The sequence below is a fragment of the Grampus griseus genome, assembly GCF_964374135.1.
Source record: "Grampus griseus genome assembly, chromosome: 6".
NCBI lineage: Eukaryota > Metazoa > Chordata > Mammalia > Artiodactyla > Delphinidae > Grampus > Grampus griseus.
In genome coordinates this window covers 99,556,768-99,583,643 of record NC_139000.1, presented here as the reverse complement: position 1 = coordinate 99,583,643, position 26,876 = coordinate 99,556,768, and the positions used below count along the sequence as shown (strand labels likewise).

The 26,876-nt window shown below is 45.4% G+C and overlaps 1 protein-coding gene across 3 annotated transcripts in view; it reads left to right on the top strand.

Annotated features, from left to right (window-relative positions):
- PEBP4 (phosphatidylethanolamine binding protein 4) overlaps positions 1-26,876 on the top strand; it is a 257,266-nt gene that overhangs the window by 135,303 nt on the left and 95,087 nt on the right. For all 3 annotated transcript variants that reach the window (XM_082656329.1, XM_082656330.1, XM_082656331.1), the window contains exon 4: positions 22,728-22,826. In XM_082656329.1, the coding sequence (XP_082512455.1) occupies positions 22,728-22,826 (99 nt within the window). The remainder of the gene's footprint in view (positions 1-22,727; positions 22,827-26,876) is intronic.

The following is a 26,876-nucleotide window of genomic DNA, read 5'->3' as shown; positions in this document are numbered from 1 at the left end:
GAATTATAGAACTGACCTCGTATGCTGGCTGTGGAGTTAAATGAGGCAAGGGATCTGGAATGGTTGGCATATAATAGGGCTTCAATTAATGGTAACTATTATTTGTTTGATAATCTTTTATTACTGATTGCATCAATTTGTACATCCAGGGTTTACTTTTTACGGAAATGCATTTACTTGGTGGCAAACTCCTTAGCTGTTTGCACCATTAGTTATATATGTTGTTCATGTATTCTGCCTGCTCATTACTGTACCTTTCATGTAGGTAGAGGACAGTAAGAGCCAGCCGTCAGTCCCTGGCCTGGAGGAGCTCATAAGATGATGGTGGAAACAAACACACCAAAAACTAATACAGTGTAGCTAGTTTTTAACACAGACAGTCTCTCAAGGAACTGATTCACATTCTTTCCAATCAAGCCTTTGGCCAAAGGAAATGTGGATTTTTACAAGATAACGCTGAAAATTTGTCCATAAGAAGAAATAGCTTAAAATCCTTCCCTTTCAGATTTCTTAATCTTCTCTTGTATTAAAAAAAACTAGGTTCTTTTGGGACAACCTTCCCCCCCACCCAGCCTATCAGGTCACATTTCATCTACACCTGTGTAGTTTGAAAAACCTTAAAGGCCTGCCAATCTCTGTGATTCACTGGACCCAGTTTTAAAGCAGATCTACAACACCCTGGTCACTTCTGAGGGTAATCTGAGGTGGCAAAGAGAGGTGAAATCTATTCAATACCTGAAAAATATCTTATACTGTCATCATCGTCACACGACGGCCCCTCTGAGTCTCCACTCGAGCCTTTCCAGAATTTTTTAAAAAATCATTTTGTGGGTTTGGAGTATAGAGTCCACAAAAAAAAAAAATTTTTTTTTTCCCCAACAAATGTCTTATTCGCAGCTGACCGGTCACATTTCCTGGATTTCTTTCACGCGAAAACACTTCTTAGAATTTTAAGAAGACTTAGCGATCCCATGGCTGTACTCCCTTAATCCATTTCCTTCTTTCTCCATCCAATACACTCTTAAAAATCTCAGCGGTGGCTTCTCCTTGGCCATTGCAAGGGGGGCGGTGGTTGGGCGAGGGGGTCAGAGCACCATTTTCAGTTTCACAGGATGAGATGTGACACTCAGGGTTGGGCCCTCATGTGGACGAGCTAGGTAGTGGGAAGGAAGGCACCAGAACAAAGACCCATTGCGTCATGGTCCTCATAGACATGCTTGCTTAGTACCCCCGGGAAAAACGAAAATCCCACACACAACCTTGCAAACCAGTGTGCTTCAAATCCACAAGTACTCGGTTTGCGCTTTTAATAGTTATTATATTTCACACACCACGTCTTAATGGTCCTTTGTAGTTTAACCCTCCATCAGAAGAATTCTTGACATTTTGCAGTAACCCGTTCATTCTCCTAATAGCCCTTCAGGGAAGGAGGTCATGGAGATGATCCCCTCCCATTTTGTATGTGGAGAAACTGAGGCCCAGACAGAACAAGCCATGTAGCTCAAAACCTCCACCTCCCCGCCAGCCCTTCCACTCCAGCCTTTCCTCCAGGCCTTGATACCATCGAGCCCCTGTGCGCAGGACACCCTGCACCATCGAAAAGCCCCTGGCTTTAGATTCCTAGGGACCTCACCCCTTCCCAGCAGCCCCTCGTTGGGTCGCCCGACCAAGGGGCCACTACCTCAACTGGGGCCAAATCCCTGGTGACCAACAGCACGTCCCAAAGGCTAAGCCACCAGCCCAGCCACTCACCCCCATCTGGCTGGGCTCTGTCACCCCGAACAAGTGTGAAAACGCCACCTTTGCAGGCCGGAATCCGCAAGAAATTGGAAACCTGCTGTTAGTTCCATTCCCACTCTCTTTTCATGTTTGCTGTTATTTTTTAACACTTTTTTTTTCTCATAAAAGCACTATCCTCTTCCCCAGAGCTTGCCTGTAGCAAAGGCATGGTCTGTACAACTGCAATTATTTCAGAGAACAGATGGAGAGAGGAGCAGAAAGTCTGTTAATAGTAATAGAAATGCTACATGTTAACCTGGACAGCACACGATGACAGTCCCATGACTACCCGTTCTGTTCCCACCAGCTGGGCCACCAAAGTAGGAATGAGATATTCACAAACACAGCCATCAGCCACGTAGCCACCTAAAGTTAGAACTCGAATTCCTTCACACCAGGGGCCTTGGCGACGGTGGCGGCCCAGGCCGAGAGCAGAGGAGGCCAAGCCCCAGCTCAGCACCAGGCCAAACAGAACTGCCCCAGCTCTGCTTCAACTGCCCAGGCTTCCCGGGTCAGCCGAGGCCCAGGCCCAGGCCCAGCTTTCAGGCAAACGCTGAACTCTCCAACGCTAGGAGCCAAACTCACCAGCACTTTACTTGGGTCTCTTGGGAGGAAGCATTAAGTCTGAGTTGATCTTGACTTCCTGGGAGGCAGTGGGTAAGAGAGGGGCCTGGTTCCCCCAGGCCGAGGCCAGAAAGACAAAGGCAAAACTCCAGAGCAAGCCACGCAGTGTCAGGGCCAGCAATACAAGGGGCTTGTCCATCTCTGGAAGCAGAAATCTCTTCCCTCTTCTAGAATGCAGAAAATAAACCAATGTCTTATCCTGACGGAGGAAATGGGTCACTTTACTTCAACAAATATTTCTTAAGCACCTACTGTGTGCAAGAAAACATGCCAGGCACTTCAGGAACAACAAAGAAATCAGAGTCCCTACCTTCAAGAAAATCATATTCTAGTAAGAGGGACCAAGTGACTTCTGCCCACGTAAAACCGGATACACAGCAGACAGCGAGAAGTATTCCAGCAAAGGCACAAACAAAATACGCTATCAGGATTCAAATAGTAAGGACATCGTATCTGGTCTAAGGGGCTCGGGAGAAGTCTTCATAGAGGAGACGGGTAGTATTTAAGGTGTGTCTTGAGAAGTGGGAAGGATTTTTCGATGGACAGAGAGACCGGTACAAATAAAGCCACAAAAGTAGGGAAGCAGAATCACACTGGAGACCAGAAACGTGCCCAGTCTGCATACCCCTATCAGGCCGCGGTGGGATCGGCTGGGCAGGCTGAGTGAGAGCAAGCTGTCAAAGGCCTCTGCCAGGTTAGGAAGTTTGTACAATATGAAAGTCCTAAGTCCATGGGGAGCTGTTCCTCAGACAGCTGTGTGCTGGCCAGAGCCAACTCTGTCCAGCTCTTTCCAACCCCTCATTCTGTGGCCTCACGTTGGCAGCTTGGATGGGCCACGGTGTGAATATTTACCCTGGAAATGGGCAAGCGCTGCAAGCCAGGGCTTGTTTTTCTATGGCTATTTGTTTGTTTGTTTTCCAGAGAACTGGTCTACCAAGTCCACACTGGATTTCTCTAATACAAGCCAGCCGCACATGAGTAGGAAGGGAGACAGAGAGGGAAGAAGGCCAGTTAAGAAACTGTTGAAATAGTTGAGGCAAGAACTAGTTCAGACCTCACCCCAGGGTGTCAGAGAGTAGGAGGAAAAGTGAGCATGGGTTCTAGCGAGACCCTAAGCTTGGAAATCAAAAAGAACGGGGCACGGTCCGAGAGGGAAGAGTCCAAAGATGATTCATATGTTTCTTTTGGTGGCTAACAAAATGGCAGAGCCGTTCGCTGAAACAGGAGGAACTGGTAAGCAGGGTGGGCGCGAATGTAGCTTTGGAGGTGGGGATAGCCGTCCGATAACTAACTCGTTTAAAGAAACGAGCTGCACACACTATGTTGCTTACGAGCCCTCCTTTTCCTTTCCCTTCCTTCAGTTCCCTCCTCTCCCTCCCACCCTCCCTCCCATGCAGTACGGATAATATCTCAATTCATCACTCAACAGACAGTGATCTCTGCTGCCTGCTTAGCTGCGTGTGAGGCTTTGAGATTTATTAAATAAGTCCCTTAGCTTTATGAAGACAGAAAAGTGGCAGTCGACCAGAGTGGGGGCTTTGGGGAGTGGGTAGAGTACAGTGAATTCGCCAGGATTTGAACTCACCACTCGGCTCACCCGCGTCCCCCCCGGCACACAGCCAGAATCCCAAGAGCCTCCCTTCCCCCAGCCATCTTGAGTGGGCAGATGCTGTGGAGGGACCGCCGTCCCCAGAGGACTGGGCAGCGCAGTGGCAGAAGGCACTTGATTCAGAGATGCCGGAACACGTTGCCAGCAAGTACGTCTTTGTAGTATGTGTGTTTTAAATTACACAAGCGTCCAGAGACTTAGGTGTGGAGGAATCTGCAACACGCAAACAAATACCATATTCTTGTGAGTAAGAGTCAACGTCAAATCTGTCCCTCTTCCTCCAGACCTATGCCTGCCCTCTGTGCAGGGAGAAGAGGGTGGAATTGGGAGACAAGGGACATGGTTTTAAGTCCCAGAGAAGCCGTTCAGTTGCTTACAAAGGCTGGCATTTATCGATCGCTTAACGTGTGCCAGCCACTACTCTGAGCCATTTCACTCGCTTAATGTGAGTAACAATCTAAGAGAAAAGAACTCCGATTATTACGATCTCTCTTTTAGAGATGATAAACCTGAAGCCCAGAGAGTTTAGGCAACTTGCCCAAGGCCACACAGCAATTGAGTGGAATTCACATCACTAAAGCATTTTGCCTCAGACGGATCCACTTAATCCTTCTGAGCTTCAATTTTTCCATCTGTAGACTCAGAATGATAATCTCTATTTAGTAGATGTTCCCTGCAGTGGCCCCTTGTTCCCAGTAATGTGACTCTGGCCACAGCAAATTATGGCCTTAACAGACTTGGACCCATATCACCCGCAACCTCCAACCTGCACCCTCCACGTCTGGCCGTCGTAAATCATCCTTTCTTCTTCTCATCAAGTACCGCCTTCTCTGTAAAGACTGACCTCCTCGCCCCCATTCTGCACAGAAGTGTTTGGTCCCTGTCCTATGTTCCCATAGCCCTTTGTGTAAGTCTTTATCCCAGCATGTCACAGCGTGCTGCAGTTGTTTACATGTCTGTCTCCCTTGTTATTTTGTGAACCATACAAGGGCATCTTTGTATAGACAGAGTGTGGGTTGCAGCTCCAGGTAGCTGAACCAGTTGAAGAGACAGGGCTCTTTAGCCTGAACAAAGGGTCATTGTGAAGCTGTGATTGCCTTCAAATGTCTGAAGGGGGGCCGTGTACAAGAAGGACAGGACTTGTTCTATGCAAGAAAGAAGAGGAACAGCTGTGAGTTTTAAGGGTAGTTTTGGGCTCCATGAGATGTAGCCCTTTCTAACATTTGAATGAGTCGCCTCCCCAGGGAGTGAGGGACACTCACCGCTGGGAGCGCCATGGAGACACTGGATGGTTGCTGGCTAGGTTTGCTTAGGGAAACTCGGCCCCTGCTTCCTCCAGCGTTCCGGGGTTCTGTAATCTGTTCCACTCCCAGATCAACTTAGTCCCTCTGGGAACACAAAAAGAGCGAGTGTTAGAGGGAAGCAATGTGCTGTCTCCGCATGCACTAGCGTCCCTGGCCAGACTTAGAGATGCGGACAGCCCAGCCTCTCTGCCTCCAGACAGCTGGTGACAGGCCGTTTGGAGGATGTCTTCTGGCCGTCAAGGTAACTGCTACTCCAGGGACCATAGGGAACAAACACTGAGGGCATTTGTTCACATAACGAAACCTGACCCACGGACATCGCTTCACAGTCTTAAAAATACTTTCACACTTTTAACTCATTTTATTTTTAGAGTAACCCTGTTGTGTGAGATGCATATTACTATCATTTTGCAGATCAGTAAACTGAACCTTGGTGAGAGTAAATGACTTACCTCCAAACACGCAGCCTATACAAGCAACAGCAGGGGCTCAAATCCTAGTTCTCTATCATTTACTTGAGTAATCTTTTCACAACATCAGGATGCCTTTCTGAAGATCAGCCTCTGACACTCACTTGCCAAAACCAGCACAGACAACTGATGTGTGTGTCAGGTAGGAATGTGTTTGGCTGCAAGGAAGAAAAATCTCTACCCTAGGAACATAAAGGGATTATTTGTTTCAGGCAACAAGAAGTCTAGGGGCTGGCAATCGCAGGCAGATTCAGCAGCTCAAGGACCCAAGTTCTTGCCATCTCTCTGCTTCACCATCTTGAGCACACAGGCCTTCAACCTCATGCTTGTCCCCTCTTGGTCACAGAATGGCTGCTACACATCCAACATCACATCTACATTCCAGGCAGAATGAAGGGGAACAGGGAAAGGGACAAAAGGCAACAAGGGTTTTCTCTGAGTAAGCCTTTGCCTTTTTTTCAGGAAGAGATCCCTTCCCAGGGACTTTCTCCTATCTCTTCTTGGCCAGAACATGGCCTCCCCTTAGTGCACGAGAGGCTGGGGAATCCAGTATGGTAGCTCCCCAGCCTCTAAAGTAGAGGAGAGCAAGGAGGAAGGATAGCTGATCCACAGTGACTACACAACACCTCTTCCCAAATGTGTGAAAGCAAGGCATGAGCCCCAACTCCCAGGTTGACATGCCTCCGTCCACCCAGCCCAGGAACTGTCTTTGTCGACAGCTGAAATGTGAGTCAGTCGTCAGGGATGAAAGGCTTTAGGCTCAAGGGGCAACACCCGGACTGCATCCTGGTGAGACTATCAGTCCTGGTGAGGAACAGCTGTTACACTCAACCTCCCCCAGGAAGAAGGCTCTTAACTAGATTTCCCATACAGAACTTTGTGGGGGAGGTTCAAACACAACCAACCCACTATAGGCTAAATTTGTACTCCAACCAACCTCATAATGAATAGTGGGAGAGGATGGTGACTTGTATTTGTGACTTCAGTTTCTCGATTCAGTGCTCAAGCCCCTTAATCTCCAGGGTCCCAGGCGTAAGGGACCCCGGCCAAGATCGGGGGAAGCCTGTCCTCTTTAGGTAGAGGGTGCATGATCTTCCCTGAGAGTGCATTAAACAGGAGGAAAGAAACCTGAGTTTTAGTCAGTGGCAGATTCAGTCAAGGACTTGGGGGAACCAGATTTTAGGACTGTGGTTCTCACCCCTAACTCCACGTTTGTGTCACCTGGGAAACTTCCATGTCGGCACTAAAGCCGGGGCCCCTCTCCAGACCCCTTAGGTCAAAGGCCCAGCCTTGGTAGCTTTGAAAAGCTCCCTTGGTGATTCTAGCATTCAGGCAGGGGTGAGAACTACTGCTTTGGAGAGGATGGCTCTCCACTCAACTTGACCGTGAAACTTAACCATATCAGGTCAACCCAGCCCTTCATTCTGGGACAAGTGAGTGCTGTAGGCAACAAGAGACAGACATCATCATATTAGAACATGAGAGAAATGCAATGCTAGATACTCCCCAGGTTCCTGTAGTCTTCAAATGGTCTTGATGGATATCTGAGTCCGAAGGAGTCAAGGGCCCTGTTCTAGAACGTACCTGGGATTCGTTTTAATTGGATGTGATAAGACACGCAGATGGAAATGATGATCATGAAGGAAGACGTTTATACTCACAGATCCCTAAAGACAGGAATCACAGCACACTACACAGGGCCACACGGGGAAGCACCAGGGTCTGTCAGAAGGCAGAAGGAGTGAGGAGAAATCATGGGCGAGAATCCTTACTGTGATTTTTGTGGGAAAAAATAAAACATTGGCGTAGGAGGATAAGCAGCGTAGACAGGCTTGGGGTTGGCTAGTTTGAATAGTTCTGGTGGTCTCTGGAACACAGGAGCTGCCCCTGGTTGTCTGGAATCTGACCCCTGGGTGAGTAGGCCAGGAGGATAGTGGCTCAGCCCAATAAACGAGATGGCATAGGCTCTGGATTGGTAGGTTTGCACTTGAAGAGCATGGTCTCAGGTACGTATTTGCTATCTCTGGGAACTGGTAGCATCTCCAGAGACAGCAAGATCCCAGATGTCAAAGCATCAGAAAATAAAAGGTGTGATTAATATAGACCACATCTTCTCAGCACTTCTAGGACTCAGAACTGCCTACTGAAGTCCCATCATAGTCTGTCCAAAGAATACTTTTCACTCCTCTCTGGGAAAGGCAGGCACACACAGACTGCTCAAATAGCAAGGTGGAGAGAGGGGGCCTCAGAGACCCCAGAGCACCCCTGCACGTCAGAAAGGCCCCTCTGCCCAGGCATCTTCTGCAGTGCCAGCAGTGCTCCTGGTAAGAGCCCAAAAGGTGCTTGGATTCTTTGCGTATATGATAAGGGCTCAGTCAATGCTTGTGGAATGAATGAATGAATGAATGAACACGTGAACAATCGAACCACCTGGGCCAGCTGCAATAATTGTTTTATTTACTCATTCAAAAATATTTATCAAGTGTGTTCTCTGTGCCAGACACTGTAATCTATGGGCGTATAGTGGTGAGCCAAAACAGATGCAATCCCCGTTTTCAAGGAGGTCTTAGTCTTGTGGGGGACACAGACGTTAATCAAAACTTACGCCAACACACGTATAAATTGACTCTAAACTGAGATGCGTATCTGAGGGAAGGAAATGTGAGCACGTTTAAGAAAGGAACTTAACCTAGAACAGGGGTGAGGGAACACTCCTCTGGAGAAGTCACCCTGAACTGGGTTCTGAGGTATGAATAAGAGTTCACCAGATTCAAGGGAGTTGGGCGGGAGTGGGGAAACATAGGCAAAGGCCGTGGGGTAGGAGGGAGCAGGGCAAACCTTAGAAACAGAAAGGCCCCTGAGAGTGGAGTAGAGGGCAAGGGCCATGTGTACAAGATGACAAGGTGAGGTGGGAAGGGGCCAGATTATTCAAGGCCTTGTAAGACACACTAAGGACCCATGGAAAGCCAGGGAAGGATTTTAAGCAGCAGGATAACACAATCTCACCTGTGTTTTGAAAAATTGTTCTGGATCAGGGTGGAAAATTGATCAGGGAGTAAAAACAGGTAGGAGGAAGCTTGTTAGGAGGCTGTTACAGGAGACAAGACAAACAGTGGGGAGAAGGAGAGGTTAGGTGTGGATGCAGTTAGGGTTTGCAGGCTTTGAGGCAGACCTGGAAGAACTTGTCATACGATGGCTTCAGTTTCCTCTGAGAAGTTATCGCTGAAAAGTTTACCTGCCAAGAGAGAGGGTTAGGGGGAGTGGAGGGAGGTTGGAGGTTTAAGGATACTGGAAAAGGTTTGAAATCTTGGAAAGCCATTACCAAGGGTGGCAGATCAAGTTGATGCCAGAAACGCAGAGCAGTATTGAGGGCCCATCATGAAGCTGGAGGCCAAGATATATGGAGCCAATCTTCCCCGGGATATGACTTTCTCTTGGTGGGCTCACTGCTCACGTCATACACAGAAGCAGAGGAAAGTTGGGTTTACTCAGCTTTGGGGTCTTTTGAAGGAAATATGTTTAAATGATAGAGGGACAAGGGAGTTTACATTTTGACAATTTGGGATACAAGCAAAGACAAGAGAGAGCTGATGGGCTGGGAGAAGGGGCATTTACCAACGGTCTGGAGGTCCCCTTGGGGTCAAAGATTAGTCGAGGTAGACAGAGTTGAAGAAGCAAGCTGAACAGAAGGGAGATTGTGGCCAGAAATAGTGACATGGGGAGGTGGAGCAGTCTGGGGGGATGATAAGTTTCAAGGTGTGACTGTGGGAGTCGATAGTTGAGATAAAGAAAGAGAAGCTTGCCTGAGATGCAAAGCTGCAGGTATGCGGGAGGCCACGGTGCTGGATGGGTGATCCGCGTGTTTGCCGGAGTCACCAGGGTGACTAGGCAGGACCTAGGGAAGAAAAGATGACTGTGATCAGGTGCCAGTGTCTTCGATGAATGAGCAGGAACCATCACGAGGTCATAGGTGACAGCAGCCAGGACAGAAGGAGGGGGTATGTATGGTTGAGTGACTTGAGCCACAGAGGATGTGGCAGCCGGGAGCTAGGACACCTCTTGGGGTTTAAGGGTCATGAGAGAACACACATCAGCACTCGAGGGAGCTAAGGGGAAGGGACTCTTCAGGGGAGAGCCAGGCAAAGACAAGGAAGTAGACAGAGCGATTTATGGAGAGACAGAGGATGGAAGGGACGTGGCTTGTTATTTAGTGGCTTTTCCAGAGGGCAGAGTAGAAGGGTTTGGAAGTGGAGGAGGAATAGAGAACTGGCCCAGAGGAAAAGAGAGAAGAGCATGTTGGCATGATGGTGTGGTGGAGGAGATGGCAGGGGGTGGGTGGTCTTTGAGAAGATCTGGATGGGAGGCAGGGAGATTGGGGCTCAAGGATTTCTCTGAAGGAGGCCAGTGGATCAGTGGACTGAGGGTCTGGGGGAGTTAATGTCAGTGGTGCTCTCTGCTCACCTGGGTTGGTGGCCGTTCCTGAGGTTGACATTTCCCTACTGGAATAATCAGTGTCATGGTGAGATACAGTAGGAAGACAGCCCCATGTACAGATGATGGATGAGGGCAGAAGCCAGCGGTTCAAGGATGAGGCAAATCCAGCTCTGACCACCTTCTCTCCTTCCTTTCCACTCTCCCCACTGCTCACCTTTTCCCTAACTCCCAGTTGGGATACAACTATTAAAATTCCTTCTAGAATGGGGCTTCCCTGGTGGCGCAGTGGTTGAGAGTCCGCCTGCCGATGCAGGGGACACGGGTTCGTGCCCCGGTCCAGGAAGATCCCATGTGCCGCGGAGTGGCTGGGCCCATGAGCCATGGCCGCTGAGCCTGCGCGTCCGGAGCCTGTGCTCCGCAACGGGAGAGGCCACAACAGTGAGAGGCCCGCGTACCACAAAAAAAAAAAAAAAATTTCCTTCTAGAATAATAAGAAGATAAATTTTAAAGGGGCAAAAGATTTATACAGACATTTCACCAAAGAAGATACACAAATAGTCAATAAAGACATGAAAAGGTACTCAACATCACTAGTCATTAGGGAAATGTAAATTAAAAACTCAATGAGTTTTTAATTTATATTTCACGCTTTGCACCTGCTAGAATGGCTACAATCAAACAGACCGATGATAACAAGTGTTGGTGAGGAGATGGAGAAATTGGGACCTTCATACACTGCTGGTGGGATTGCAAAATGGTGCAACCATTTTGGAAAACAGTTTGGCAGTTTTTAAAACTATTAAACATAAATTTACCATATGTCCTAAGGATTCCACTCTAGGTGTTTTCCCAAGAGAATTGAAAACAAATATTCACACAAAGACCTGTAGCAAATGTTCATATCAGCGTGATTCACAGTAGCCAAAAAGTAGAAACAACCCAAATGTCCATCACGTGGATGAACAAAAGTCATACCAACGGTATACTATTTGGCAATTAAAAGGGATGGCGTGCTGATGCGCGCTACATGGCTGAACCTCAAAAACGTTATGCTGAGTGAAAGAAGCCAGGCACAGAAGACCTCATATTCTATGATTCCACTTATGTGAAATGTTCAGGTAAGGCAAAAAGGAGATTATAGAGACAGGAAGTAGATTAATGGTTGGCCGAAGCTGGGGGAGGGAACGGGAAGTGATTGCAAATGGCACAAGGATTGTTTTGGGGGTGATGAAAATGTTCTAAATTTAGATTATGGTGATGGCAGCACAACGCTGTTAATTTACTAAAAATTGTTGAAATGTATGCTTTAAAGGGGCGAAGTTTGTGGTATGGAAATTATACTTCAATATGGCTGTTTAAAAAACTTCACATGGACAAGCTCAGATCTAATTCTCCTTCTATGTTGCCGTCATTATGTCAAGGTACTGTGATCTGTTGACGTGGCTTCCCATACCTCGCTCATGCCCTGAGCTGCAGAGCCCAGGGCCCTGGTCCAGCATTTGCCCTGCACCTAACCGACCCCCAAAGATGCAATGAGGATTCCACGAGCTCTCCCTACCAAAAAGGGCAAAGCCATCCTTCTTTACCTCTCAGCCAGCTAGAGAGAGACTAGAGACTAACTAAGATAATACTATGTGATTACTACACGTTTCACTTGATTTTATAATTTTAGTTTATTTTTAGCAGGTAATGTATTCACACGGCTCAAAAATCAAGATGAAAGAACAGGCACGTAGGAGAGATTTCCATCCCACCTCTGTCCCATCCACCCATAGCACCACCACCACCCACATCTTTTTTTTTTTAAGTATCTCTCCAGCGTTTGTTTATGCAAATACAAACCAATGTGAAGACATAGCTTATTTTTTCTTTCATATGTAAAAGTAAGGTGCTAGATATACTGTTCTGCACCTTACATTTTTCACTCATTTACCTTGGAGAGCTTTTCAGATCAGATCTGAGACATCTTCATTGTTTTTCACAGCTATAAAGTATTCCATTGTGAGTACGTATCAGTGTTTATTAACCAATCCCCAACCGATGGACACTTGAGTTATTTCCAACTTTTGCTATCATAAACATGGCTGAAATGAATACCTTATACACAAGTCATTTCATAAATATGCAGGTATCTTTAGGGGAAGAAATTACAGAAGTGGGATTGCTGAGTCAAAGGGTAAATCGGCCCCATTTTTGCATTCCCACAGCAATGTATGAAGTTTCCCCACCACCTCGCCAGCAGAGCGTACTGTCAAGGTCTGGGATTTGCAGAATGCTTGATGAGGGCGTTGATTCTGTCCTGCTTTCTTCAAGCAGGATTACTTTCTTCTTTTTAATTTAAAATTTTATTTTTTTGCGGTAGGAACATGAGATCTACCCTCTGAACAGATTTTAAAGTGTACAATACAATATCATTAACTACAGGCGCAAGGTTGTACAGCAGATCTCTAGGACTTATTCACCTTTTGTGATTCATGCTTTGTCCCTATTTAACAGAAACTCCCCATTTCCCCCTTCCCTCTGCCCCTGGCAACCACCGTTCTGCTCTCTGCTTCTGTGAGTTTGACTATTTTAGATGCCTCATATAAATTGAATCAGACAGTATTTGTCCTTCTGTTACTGGCTTATTTCACTTAGCATGATGTCCTCATGGTTCATTCATGTTGTTACAAACGACAGGATTTCCCTCTTTTTCATGGCTGAATAATATTCCATTGTGTGTATAAACTACCCGGTCTTTATCCCTTCATACCTTGATGGACATTTAGGTTTGTTTCCACAGCCTGACTATTGTGAATAATGCTGCACTGAACATGGGAGGGTGGATATCTCTTGGAGAACTTCCATGAAGTTCCCAAAATATCTATTAAGGATTTTGATTGGAATTGTGTTAAATCAACTAATTAATTAAAGGATTACTGACATATTTGCAAATGGTGGCTTTGATGTGTAAGAGCATAATATGTCTTTCTCCATCTCTTCAAGTTTTCTTTTTATGTACATCAGTAATGCTTTGGTTTCTTGGTGTAAGCCTTGGATTTTTCATCAAGTTTATTCCTAGATATTTTATATTTTTATTACAATGGTAAATGGGATTTTAAAAGTATATTTCCTGACTACTATTTGTCCGTAGGAAAGTACTGATTTCGTGTGCATTTCATAACAACTCACTTTATTGAATATTAGTCTAGTTGCTTCCAGCTGAGTCTTTTGGTTTCTCATGTAGGCAATTATGTCATTTGGAAAACAATTAATTAAAAAACAGAAAGAGCATAGATTTTTTTTTCTTCTTTTACAGTATTTACACTTTGTTTTTATTTTCTTGCTGCTTTGGCTAAAACCAATTCTTGGTTGTATCAGACAGTTTTTCTCTCTGGGAGTCTACTGGGATCACACACACTCGTGTGTGTGCACACAAACATACACACACACACACACACACACACACACGGGCTCCTTAGGATATGATCCTACTTTCCCCCTAATATTTTCATCTCTTTATCCTTCTCTTCTGAGTTCTTGGAGATTTCCTTGGGCTTTATCTTCAAATTCTCTGAGTTAATTTCCTAGAGCGTTTAATATGTGGTTTGGGATTTTAACGTTCAGCAAACAGTAGTTTTATCTCTGAACTGCTCATCTCTGGAAAGTAGCCAGTTCTCCCCCAATTGTCACAGCCAGTACGGCTTTAGGGTCCTCTTCCCTGATGGCTCTGTTATACTGAGCCCATCCCCACTCCTTCCTTGAACCCTTTTTCGTCTTGGTGTCCGTGACACTCTGCTCCCTGGTTCTCCTCCTAACTCTCTTCCCCTCAGTCTCTCCTCTCCCCACCACTCTTAGTTCCTGAGTTCAAAGGAACTAAGTTCCTTTTCAAAGTTCCACCCTAGCTGTTCTGTTCTCACTCCATAAGTTCTCCCCAACAATCTTATCCATCCCCATGCCCACTACCCACATGCCAAGTCTTGAGAGAGCTCCAGGCTTCATAGCTCCATTTAGGGTACATTTCTGCCTACATGTTTCAACACCAAACTCACTGTCTCCCAGAATTTCTACTCATAATAGTCATGGTACCATCATCCACCTAATTGCCCAAGATAGAATCTCATAGACCTCCTGGACCCCTCTCCCTCTTTCACCTGCCCTATTCAGTCACCTCATGCTGTTGATTCTGTGGTACAAATCTCTCTATCTTTATTACTACTTGAATTTTCAAGCCCTCGTGATCCCTTTTCAGAGTCTCCCGATTTTCTTCTTTTTTTATTTTTACTCTGCTTTTAGTCTTTTACTCATCCTCACCATGTGCCTTCCCAAAGCATGCATTTCATCATGTCAGTCGTCTGTTCAAATAATTTCAGTGAGTCCTGTTGCAAAACAAATTCTCAACAACTTAGGACATGTGAGGTTTTCTATTATCTGGTCCCAGTAACCTTTCAGCTCTGTCACCCACCATTCCTTTCCAGATGCACTCTGTCCCAGCACACCAAGTTTCTTGCCCTTCCCCAACCCCTCATGCCTTTGCCCAGACCCTTCCCTTTGCCAAGGGAGTCCTTTTCCTGACCCCTTACGAGCTCATCCTTCAAGATCAAGCTCAGATGACAACTCGGTGAAGCCTTCCTGGACTCCTGAGGTGGAGAGATTTAGGTTCCCTCCTCCATGCTCCCTTAGTGCCTGATAAATGCTCCGCTACCCATGCCCTTCACATACTGTACTCCAGTTATGTCTATGTCTCTCTCTCCCTCCAGAGCAAGAGGAATCCGAGGACCCTCCTTATTTATCTACTCACTTCTTACACTCTCACTCCCTTCTCTTCCATCATACTCGCCAGTCTGTCCATATTCAGGCTAAACCCAACGATGACTTATTCCCCGTCTGCACTTGAACCGTCAAAAAGTGCATAATTGTGGAATGTAATATTACCCAGTAACCTTACTACATACCTCTGGTATACTCAATTTCTCACCTCCCCAAATGACTATTCCTCACCTTGTCTGTCCCCAAACTTCCTATAATCCCTCTTCCCCTGATGACCTTGCCTCTAACTCATTGAGAAAACAGAAGTCATCGGAATCCAATTTCCTCATTCCTCACCACATCTTCCAGCACCCTTGCATCTGAACCTGTATACTCCGCCCCTGCCAAAGGCCAGGCCCTCCACTTTTGCTCTGGATCCTGTCTCCTCCCACCTTCCCAGAGTCTTGGCTCTTACAACGAACCCCTTTCTTCTCTCTGACATCTATACCTCCCTCCACACTGGATCCCTTCCATCGGCTTGCAGACATTCTTGACAGCCACCCATCTCTTTAAAAATTTAAAAAGAAATAAATCTCTAGACTCTTCCTTCCCATCTAGTAACAGCCACTCTGCGTCTCAGCTGCCCTTCACACTATAATTCCTCTTTTATCATCTTTTTTTTTTTTTTTTTTCGGTACGCGGGCCTCTCACTGTTGTGGCGTCTCCCGCTGCGGAGCACAGGCTCCGGACGCGCAGGCTCAGCGGCCATGGCTCACGGGCCCAGCTGCTCCGCGGCATGTGGGTGGGATCTTCCCGGACTGGGGCACGAACCCGTGTCCCCTGCATTGGCAGGCGGACTCTCACTGCGCCACCAGGGAAGCCCTATCATCTTTAATAACTATTTTCAGTTCCTTGCATCCCATCTCCTCGCCACCTATTCCAATCAAACATCAGTCCTTACTACTCCACTGGCACTGGTCTTGCCAAGAAAACAAGGGATCTCCATGTTGTCAGATCACATTGTCACATCTGTGTCCTCATCTTGCTCCGCGTTTCGGCAGCATTCGACACAGCTGACCACTTCCTCCTCCTGGACACACTTTCTGTCTCGGCTTTCATGATACCTACGCTTCAGGTGGCTCCCCTGCCTCCCTGGCTACAGTCTCCTTTGCTAGATCCACCTCTCCTCTCCTCCTCTCCTCCTTAGCATGTTCTAGAGTTCACTCACGAGACCTCTTTTCTTCCCCATGTCTAATCTCTCCATGAATCATCTCATTATTCTCTGGATTTAGGGGCCATCTTTGGTCCTTGGGAGTCAGTGACTCCAAATATCATAAATCCAGTCCTGATCTCTCCTCCAAACTCTTGACTCTGATACTTGCTTGTCTTTAAGAGGTGTTTCAAATGTAACATGTCCAAAATAGATCTCTCAATATCCCCCTTCAAACATTCTCCTTTCCAAGTCTTCTCCATGACGTTACGTGGCACCATTCACCCAGTTGTTCTAGCCAAAACCCCGAGTCATCCTCGATTTCTCTTTCCCTACCCCCTCCTCCCTGCCCTGCAGTCCAGTCCATCAGCAAATCCCACTGATGCTCTCTAAAAATACTTCCCCGATCCATCTACTGGCTTCTATCTCCATTGCTACCATTCTAGTCCAAAATGCCATCATCCTGCCCTTTATCACTGCAATAGCCTCCTCTCTTGCCTCCTGCCGACCATTCAACTCTCCACCCAGCCACCATGACAACTATTTAACAATGTAAATCAGAGCATATCACTCTCCTGGCTTAAAAACAAAAGCAAACAAACAAACAAAAAAACCCTCCAGTAGTTCTGCATTGCACTTAGAATAAAACCCCCTCCTCACCCAGGTCTGCAAAGCCTTCTGTAGCCGGGTCCCCACTCATCTCTCCAACCCTGCCCTGTCCCCTCCCCTTGCTTGCCTCTAGACACATGGCATTCTTTCTGCTCCTCAAACCTTCACTCGTTCCCACCTGAAGGCCTTTGTAGCAGTTGTTTCCCCTTCTTGGGACGCTTACTTCCTCCAACCCCGTCCTATTTTATTTTAATCATAGAACTAATCCCAAGTTGGCACTCCCTTGGGTTTTGTTGTTGTCTGGGTTTTTTTGAATTTTATTTTATTTATTTTTTTATACAGCAGGTTCTTACTAGTCATCAATTTTATACACATCAGTGTATACATGTCAATCCCAATCGCCCAATTCATCACACCATCACCGCCTCTCCGCAGCTTTCCCCCAGTGGTGTCCATAGGTTTGTTCTCTACATCTGTGTCTCAACTTCTGCCCTGCAAACCGGTTCATCTGTCCCATTTTTGTAGGTTCCACATACATGCGTTAATATACGATATTTGTTCTTCTCTTTCTGACTTACTTCACTCTGTATGACAGTCTCTAGATCCATCCACGTCTCAACAAATGACCCAATTTCGTTCCTTTTTATGGCTGAGTAATATTCTATTGTAAATATGTACCACATATTCTTTATGCATTCATCTGTCGATGGGCATTTAGGTTGCTTCCATGACCTGGCTATTGTAAATAGTGCTGCAATGAACATTGGGGTGCATGTGTCTTTTTGAATTATGGTTTTCTCAGGGTATATGCCCAGTAGTGGGATTGCTGGGTCATATGTTAATACTATTTTTCGTTCCTTAAGGAACCTCCATACTGTTCTCCATAGTGGCTGTATCAATTTACATTCCCACCAACAGTGCAAGAGGGTTCCCTTTTCTCCACACCCCCTCCAGCATTCGTTGTTTGTAGATTTGCTGATCATGACCTTTCTAACTGGTGTGAGGTGACACCTCATTGTAGTTTTGATTTGCATTTCTCTAATAATTAGTGATGTTGAGCAGCTTTTCAGGTGCTTCTTCGCCATCTGCATGTCTTCTATGGAGAAATGTGTATTTAGGTCTTCAGCCCATTTTTGGATTGGGTTGTTTGTTTTTTTAATATTGAGCTGCATGAGCTGTTTATATATTTTGGAGATTAATCCTTTGTCCATTGATTCATTTGCAAATATTTTCTCCCATTCTGAGCGTTGTCTTTTGGTCTTGTTTATGGTTTCCTTTGCTTTGCAAAAGCTTTTAAGTTTCATTAGGTTCCATTTGTTTATTTTTGTTTTTATTTCCATTACTCTAGGAGGTGGATCAAAAAAGATCTTGCTGTGATTTATGTCAAAGAGTGTTCTTCGTATGTTTTCCTCTAAGAGTTTTATAGTGTCCGGTCTTACCTTTAGGTCTTTAATCAATTTTGAGTTTATTTTTGTGTATGGTGTTAGGGAGTGTTCTAATTTCATTCTTTTACATGTAGCTGTCCAGTTTTCCCAGCACCACTTATTGAAGAGACTGTCTTTTCTCTACTGTATATCCTTGCCTCCTTTGTCATAGATTAGTTGACCATAGGTGCGTGGGTTTATCTCTGGGCTTTCTATCCTGTTCCATTGATCTATGTTTCTGTTTTTGTGCCAGTACCCTATTGTCTTGATTACTGTAGCTTTGTAGTATAGTGTGAAGTCAGGGAGTCTGATTCCTCCAGCTCTGTTTTTTTCCCTCAAGACTGCTTTGACTATTCGGGGTCTTTTGTGTCTCCATACACATTTTAAGATTTTTTTTGTTCTAGTTCCGTAAAAAATGCCATTGGTAATTTGATAGGAATTGCATTGAATCTGTAGATTGCTTTGGGTAGTAGAGTCATTTTCACAATATTGATTCTTCCAATCCAAGAACATGGTATATCTCTCCATCTGTTGGTATCATCTTTAATCTCTTTCATCAGTGTCTTACAGTTTTCTGCATACAGGTCTTTTTTCTCCCTAGGTAGGTTTATTCCTAGGTATTTTATTCTTTTTGTTGCAGTGGTAAATGGGAGTGTTTCCTTAATTTCTCTTTCAGAGTTTTCATCATTAGTGTATAGGAATGCGAGAGATTTCTGTGCATTAATTTTGTATCCTGCTACTTTACCAAATTCATTGATTAGCTCTAGTAGTTTTCTGGTGGCATCTTTAGGATTCTCTATGTATAGTATCATGTCATCTGCAAACAGTGACAATTTTACTTCTTCTTTTCCAAATTATATTTCTTTTTCTTCTCTGATTGCCGTGGCTAGGACTTCCAAAACTATGTTGAATAATAGTGGTGAGAGTGGACATCCTTGCCTTGTTCCTGATCTTAGAGGAAATGCTTTCTGTTTTTCACCATTGCTGTGGGTTTGTTGTACATGGACTTTATTATGTTGAGATAGGTTCCCTCTGTACCCACTTTCTGGAGAGTTTTTATCATAAATGGGTGTTGAATTTTGTCAAAAGCTTTTTCTGCATCTATTGAGATGAGCATATGGTTTTTATTCTTCAATTTGTTAGTATGGTGTATCACATTGATTGATTTGCATATATTGAAGAATCCTTGCATCCCTGGGGTAAATCCCACTTGATCATGGTGTATGATCCCTTTAATGTGTTGCTGGATTCTGTTTGCTAGTATTTTGTTGAGGATTTTTGCATCTATATTCATCAGTGATATTGGTCTGTAATTTTCTTTTTTTGTAGTATCTTTGTCTGGTTTTGGTATCAGGGTGATGGTGGCCTCATAAAATGAGTTTGGGAGTGTTCCTTCTTCTGCAATTTTTTGGAAGAGTTTGAGAAGGATGGGTGTTAGCTCTTCTCTAAATGTTTGATAGAATTAGCCTGTGAAGCCATCTGGTCCTGGACTTTTGTTTGTTGGAAGATTTTTAGTCACAGTTTCGATTTCATTACTTGTGATTGGTCTGTTCATATTTTCTATTTCTTCCTGGTCCAGTCTTGGAAGGTTACACCTTTCTAAGAATTTGTCCATTTCTTCCAGGTTGTCCATTTTATTGGCATAGAGTTGCTTGTATTAGTCTCTTAGGATGCTTTGTATTTCTGTGGTGTCTGTTTTAACTTCTCCTTTTTCATTTCTAATTTTATTGATTTGAGTCCTCTCCCTCATTTTCTTGATGAGTCTGGCTAATGGTTTATCAATTTTGTTAATCTTCTCAAAGAACAAGCTTTTAGTTTTATAGATCTTTGCTATTGTTTTCTTTGTTTCTATTTCATTTATTTCTGCTCTGAACTTCATGATTCTTTCCTTCTGCTCACTTTGTGTTTTGTTTGTTCTTCTTTCTCTAGTTCCTTTAGGTGTAAGGTTAGACTGCTTAGTTGAGATTTTCCTTGTTTCTTGAGGTAGGCTTGTATAGCTATAAACTTCCCTCTTAGAACTGCTTTTGCTGCATCCCATAGGTTTTGGATCCTCATGTTTTCATTGTCATTTGTCTCTAGGTATTTTCTGATTTCCTCTTTGATTTCTTCAGTGATCTCTTGGTTATTTAGTAATATAGTGTTTAGCCTCCACGTGTTTGTGTTTTTTTCCCTGTAATTCATTTCTAATTTCATAACGCTGTGGTCAGAAAAGATGCTGATATGATTTCAATTTTCTTAAATTTACTGAGGCTTGATTTGTGACCCAAGATGTGATCTATCCTGGAGAATGTTCCGTGCACACTTGAGAAGTGTGCTGTTTTTGGATGGAAGTGCTGTTTTTGGATGGAATGTCCTATAAATATCAATGAAATCTATCTGGTATATTGTGTCATTTAAAGCTTCTGTTTCCTTATTTATTTTCATTTTGGATGGTCTGTCCATTGATGTAAATGAGGTGTTACAGTCCCCCACTATTACTCTGTTACTGTCGATTTCCTCTTTTCGAGCTGTTAGCAGTTGCCTTATGTATTGAGGTGCCCTGTGTTGGGTGCATTTATATTTATAATTGTTATATCTTCTTCTTGGATTGATCTCTTGATCATTATGTACTGTCCTTCCTTGTCTCTTGTAACATTCTTTATTTTAAAGTCTATTTTATCTGATATGAGTATTGCTACTCCAACTTTCTTTTGATTTCCATTTGCATGGAATATCTTTTTCCACCCCCTCACTTTCAGTCTGTATGTGTCCCTAGGTCTGAAGTGGGTCTCTTGTAGACAGCGTATATATGGGTCTTGTTTTTGTATCCATTCAGCAAGCCTGTGTCTTTTGGTTGGAGCATTGAATCCATTCACGTTTAAGGTAATTATCGATATGTATGTTCCTATGACCATTTTCTTAATTGTTTTGGGTTTGTTTTTGTAGGTCCTTTTCTTCTATTGTGTTTCCCACTTAAAGAAATTCCTTTAGCATTTGTTGTAGAGCTGGTTTGGTGGTGCTGAATTCTCTTAGCTTTTGCTTGTCTGTACAGCTTTTGATTTCTCTATCAAATGTGAATGAGATCCTTGCTGGGTCGAGTAATCTTGGTTGTAGGTTCTTCCCTTTCATCACTCTAAGTATATCATGCCACTCCCTTCTGGCTTGTAGAGTTTCTGCTGAGAAATCAGCTGTTAACCTTATGGGAGTTCCCTTGTATGTTATCTGTCATTTTTCCCTTGCTGCTTTTAATAATTTGTCTTTGTCTTTAATTTTTGCCAATTTGATTACTATGTGTCTCGGCGTGTTTCTCCTTGGGTTTATCCTGTATGGGACTCTCTGTGCTTCCTGGACTTGGGTGGCTATTTCCTTTCCCATGTTAGGGAAGTTTTCATCTATAATCTCTTCAAATATTTTCTTGGGTCCTTTCTCTCTCTCTTCTCCTTCTGGGACCCCTATAATGCGAATGTTGTTGCATTTAATGTTGCCCCAGAGGTCTCTTAGGCTGCCTTCATTTCTTTTCATTCTTTTTTCTTTATTCTGTTCTGCAGCAGTGAATTCCACCCTTCTGTCTTCGAGGTCACTTATCCATTCTTCTGCCTCAGTTATTCTGCTATTGATTCCTTCTAGTGTATTTTTCATTTCAGTTATTGTATTGTTCATCTCTGTTTGTTTTTTCTTTAATTCTTCTAGGTCTTTGTTAAACATTTCTTGCATCTTCTCGATCTTTGCCTCCATTCTTTTTCCGAGGTCCTGGATCATCTTCACTCTCATTATTCTGAATTCTTTTTCTGGAAGGTTGCCTATCTCCATTTCATTTAGTTGTTTTTCTGTGGTTTCACCTTGTTCCTTCATCTGGTACATAGCCCTCTGCCTTTTCATCTTGTCTATCTTTCTGTGAATGTGTTTTTTGTTCCACAGGCTGCAGGATTGTAGCTCTTCTTGCTTCTGCTCTTTTTTTTTCTTTCTTTTTAATCTGTGTCTCTTACCTAGAGTAAAATCTTCCTGAAAGTATGGGTCACACCTGCTTGTTCTCTGTTGGATTCCCAGCACCTAGAACAGTTTCTGGCACATAATAGGTGTTGAGTAAATGCTTATTGAAGAGATAAATGAATCTGAGCATTCCTTGCAATCGGTACAGTTCCTGACATGGAGTAAGCTCTCCTGTATTTGCTGAGTTAATGGACAAGTCGCTCCAACCACACTGTGAGCTTCCTGAGAGCAGAAGCCCTGTTTTAGGCTTCTTTGTTTCCTCCACAGCTCCTGGCATGATGTTACAGACTTCTAGGTGCCGAGTAAATATGCTTGTTTGATTTATTCTTCTTTATAAAGGGAAAGCCAAGCTATTAAGCTGCCTACTTGATAGACTTCATTCCTCTGAGAATAAGCATGTGACACAAGAGGAATGGCATGAGAACAGGAATGAATCGAGTAGGAAGCTTTAGGTGTTGGTCAGCCACTCTCAGCTGGAATTGAGGTAAAAGGAGAGTCTGCACCTTGTAGATTTCCTTTCCAAATTCTAGCCACAATGCTACACTTCTTTCTGGTAATGTGTTACAGGGTGCAGCCTACATCCTGGTGATGGTGGATCCGGATGCCCCCAGCAGGTCTTCTCCCAAAGCTCGATTCTGGAGACACTGGCTGGTGACAGATATCAAGGTAAGCCGGCCAGAAGGCACTTTCTGATTCACTGGCGATTGGGGCTGGAGGATTATCATTCTGCACAGTTCTCAGCTCTCATTCAAGAGGGCTGGGGACTCTGATGAGCAAGGACTTCCGTGTCAGGTTGCCCCCAGCGCCCAGCTGTCACAGCCTCGCCCATGTTTTCTAATAATTTCAGAAAATGACCCAGGATCAGTGATACACAGGATCAGGATATCCTTATCTCAGGATAAGTGGGAAGAAAGCCCCCATTTGTAGTGTTTGCTGATTTCTGTAGTGTAAAGAAAGACTCCCACCGTGGCCAATTTCAAGTTAACGATTTAATGAGTGAATGACAAATTTTCTGAAAATGTAGCAATTGCTCCAGCACACCACTGCCAGGGGCCTGGATTTTGGGGGCACCAGGTGATTCTGTGCAGTCCAGGTGGCAGGGGACTCTTGCAGCGTCTCCTGCTGATGGGCCAAGGGGCATGGAGGAGGCATGGCGATCTCTTTTTCTTTGTACAGAAACAAGTGGCCTCCCCTCATTTTTGTCCTTTTGTCGTCAACCATAATGACGAAGTAGCCCGGCTCAGCCTTTCCAGAGTAGGTCTGAGGGATGCAGATTTGGTGGCTTGTTAATGGGCATTAGGTGAAAAAACAAAAAACCAAAAGGCTCCATTGCCAGGCAAGTTTCGGGGACTCTGGGTTAAAATGTATTAATCCCATCCCTCACTGAAGGGCCTTTTAGAGCTTTTAATATCCTAGTATGCATTATATAACATGCATTTATTTTCCAATCTCACTTGACTGTTGAATCTTTTGTTCACGAGCATGTGGCAGTGCATTTTGGGAAAATCCACACTAGCATCAGGCATCCACGCATCTTGTGCCTAGAAAGCCTGCCGGTGGCCTTTGCGCCACATGTGCAAAGGCACCAACCCTGTAAGACAGTGGGAACCCAGACCTAGAAAGACTACGTTTGGATCCAGGCTGGGCTGGTTCCCACCTCAATGATCTCCACCATGTCATGGAGTCTCTCTGCGTTTTGTCTTTATCTGTAAGGTGGGAACCGTGTTACCTCTGCTATGTGGTTGTCGTGATCATCCAGTTAGAGTGTCCTAAGAGCACTCTGTAAAACACAGCACGTACCACAACTATAAGGACTTTGTGTTTTTCCTTCTAGAGCTACGGGGCAGAGGAAGGGGTACTGGTCTGAACTAGCTATTGACTCTCCTGGCAAGTCTGGGCTCTCACAACCACTGGAGTGGGGACGTGGTGGTGTGTGGCGGGTTACCCTGGCAACCAACCCCCTCCCAGTGACCATAGGCCCTTCATAGGACGCTCAGGGGAGCAGCCTGTTTTCAGGGATAGCCCTGGCTACGGCCTAAGAAGGGGTTCCCTCCAGGGAGACTTGCGGCAGCAGCTTCTGGGACAGAGGCCGAGCCGGGCTGTTGAGGGAAAGTAGGGTCATTGCTCCATCACCCTTCCCTGGCCAAGCGCCCCTCTCGGCCTCATGGAGAGCCTTGGAAACACCATAAATATGCGAAAGGGAAGAGCTGGGGGAGAGACCTGACTTAGTGGAGGGAGGGGAGCTGAGAGCTCAAAAGGGAAAGATCCTGGATCCTGCCCCAAATTAGAGCACAGGCACAAGGTGGCCACAAGGGGGTGAAACTCTCAAGAAAAGAATACTGCTCTGGTCATCATATTTACAGTCTGCCCCCCTGCACAGGGCTGCCTGTAGGAAGGTTCTACTGGGCAATTCTGAGTCCCAATTTCAGAAACTGGAATGAAATCGAATGTGGATGGAATCATTTCAGAGTAGAAGGGGCCTTGGAGCCATGAGGCTTCCTCTCTTCCAAGCCTGAAGTCTCCCCTCCCCCAATACAGGCCAGGACAGTTCTCTCGCACAAGCCTTGTGAGGCCAACATGGGTTTAGCCCCAGCAGCCCAGCTTAGAAGCAGAACAGGTGGCAGGTGGCAGCTGGCCGGCGAGACCACTAAGCCACAGAGCTTACCACGGCCACCTGCCCGGGTGCGGCCCTCAGCTTTCCCGCTCAGGCCGGAGGAAGCTTGGGTTTCCGCCGCGTTTTCACCCACTTGCCCTGATGCAAGGGTCCAGCAGGAAGCAGCAGCTCTCCCCAGCTATGTCCACTCGACCTGCCCGCCGGCCCCCGCGTTCTGCCAGCTGCACAGCCAATAGAAAAACCAGGCCAGTGTAGGTCTCAGGCTGTGGACCTCGGCCAAAGGAAGAGAGGGCTCTAACCAAACCCAGAAGCATCTCCTGTGTGTTGGTGATAGCTGTCAGTCCCCAACGTTAGAGCACGTTCGTATCTGCTGGCAAGCTTGTTAAAATGCAGATTCCTGGGCACCACTTGGGTCAGTCCGGAGAGAACAGGGCATCCGCATTCAACAGGCATCCAGGAGGGGTTTAGCAGCTGGAAGGAAGACGGCAGATTCAGAGTGCCTGGGTTGTTGTTAATATCACCTATCTGTGAAGCAATTTGCACAATTTCCTTTTAATCCTTGCAATCACTTTGTGAACCAGGCATTATCCCCATTTTACAGATGGGGAAACAAAGCCTGGTGAGATCGAATGATGCAGTCTCTCAGCGAGGGGGTTGTAGAGGTGGGTCTTCAATCCAGGCGACCGAACTCCAAACCACCATCCCACGTGGTTAGGCTTCACACCACATCTCTCTCATCAACTCCACTGTGGCGAGGGGCACGTCATGGTGCCCTTTCTGTAAAATGGTATGCATAATCAGAAACAGAGCCCCCGTCATCCCAGGGCTCTGTTCCTGGTTACCTTTTACAGGTTGATGCTTCCAGGGAACCTCCCCAGGGAATGCTGATAAATATCTTGGATCCCCCCCACCATAAAAGCAAACCCTACATATTATCATAACCCTCAGCAGCAAGGGACCTCAGCAATAAGGCATGCCATGAAGTCACTGCAGATATAGAATGACAGTGGCCCTGCGATTCACAATGGCCACAGAGGCAAACTTGGTGGAACCTAGGCTGGCCGTGTTATTAGGGACTCAGGCCTAATTGGGTGGTGGGCTGCCCCATGGCCATGGGAGCCCCTCAGTAGGGACAGTTTTTGGACTGCCTGTCCAGGTTGAAACAGAGTATAAACCAGTCCTTAGGAATATGTGAAACATTTGCAGCCCCCAGTGAGAGACTGGTGGGGTCTAGGACAGGGTAGGGTAAAGCTCTAGTCCTTAAATAAAAACTAGGAACTAGAGAGAAGTCCATCAGGAGGGACCAGGCATTCATGGCACCCTTGTTCATGTCATTCAACAAGTGTGGATTGACCATTATTTGTTACGGCATAGTGTTTCAGGGTGAGGAAACTGGACCCAGACTTGTGGTTCGAATCTGAATCCACCAGTATTAGCTTTGTGATTTGGGTTGGGTGGGGGTGGGTGGAGGGGAGTTGCTCAACCTGTGTCTCAATTTGCTCGCTTGTAAAGTGGGAATCCCAATAGTCCCTGCCTCACACTGTTGTTATTGATGCTTAAACGAGTTTTCTTAAGTAAAGTGTTTAGAACAGGACCCAGAACACATAGAAAGTTCTATGTAACTGTTTGCTGTGATGTTATCATGATTGCTCAAAGTCAGACCCTGCACTAGCACTGGGGTTACAAACACAAACAAAATAGGGGGACTCCCTGCACTCTGAGGGCTTCTACTCTAGGAGGGTAGAGGAAGGAGGCTGCAGCTTGCGGGTGGGGTTATGAGGGTACCAGGAGCTGGCTGGGGCCGGAACTCCCTATACCTGTGGGTTCTCATTCACTCAGGGAGAAGACTAGACTTTAGTCCCCAAACCTGGCCAGACCACGGCAGGCAGGGACTGATAAATAAAGCGTGCTGTCTTTCTGGGTCCCCTCTTTGATAATCTCTCATTGAGCGAAAAAGATTTCGAACAGAACGTTGACACATAACATCTTTCCTTCCCCCCAGTGCCACATCCCCAGCTTTTCCTTTAAGATGCTTTCAGTTCTAATTCAATCTAATTAATAATCTTCGTGCTAAAGCCTAATTAAGATATCAATTAATTTGC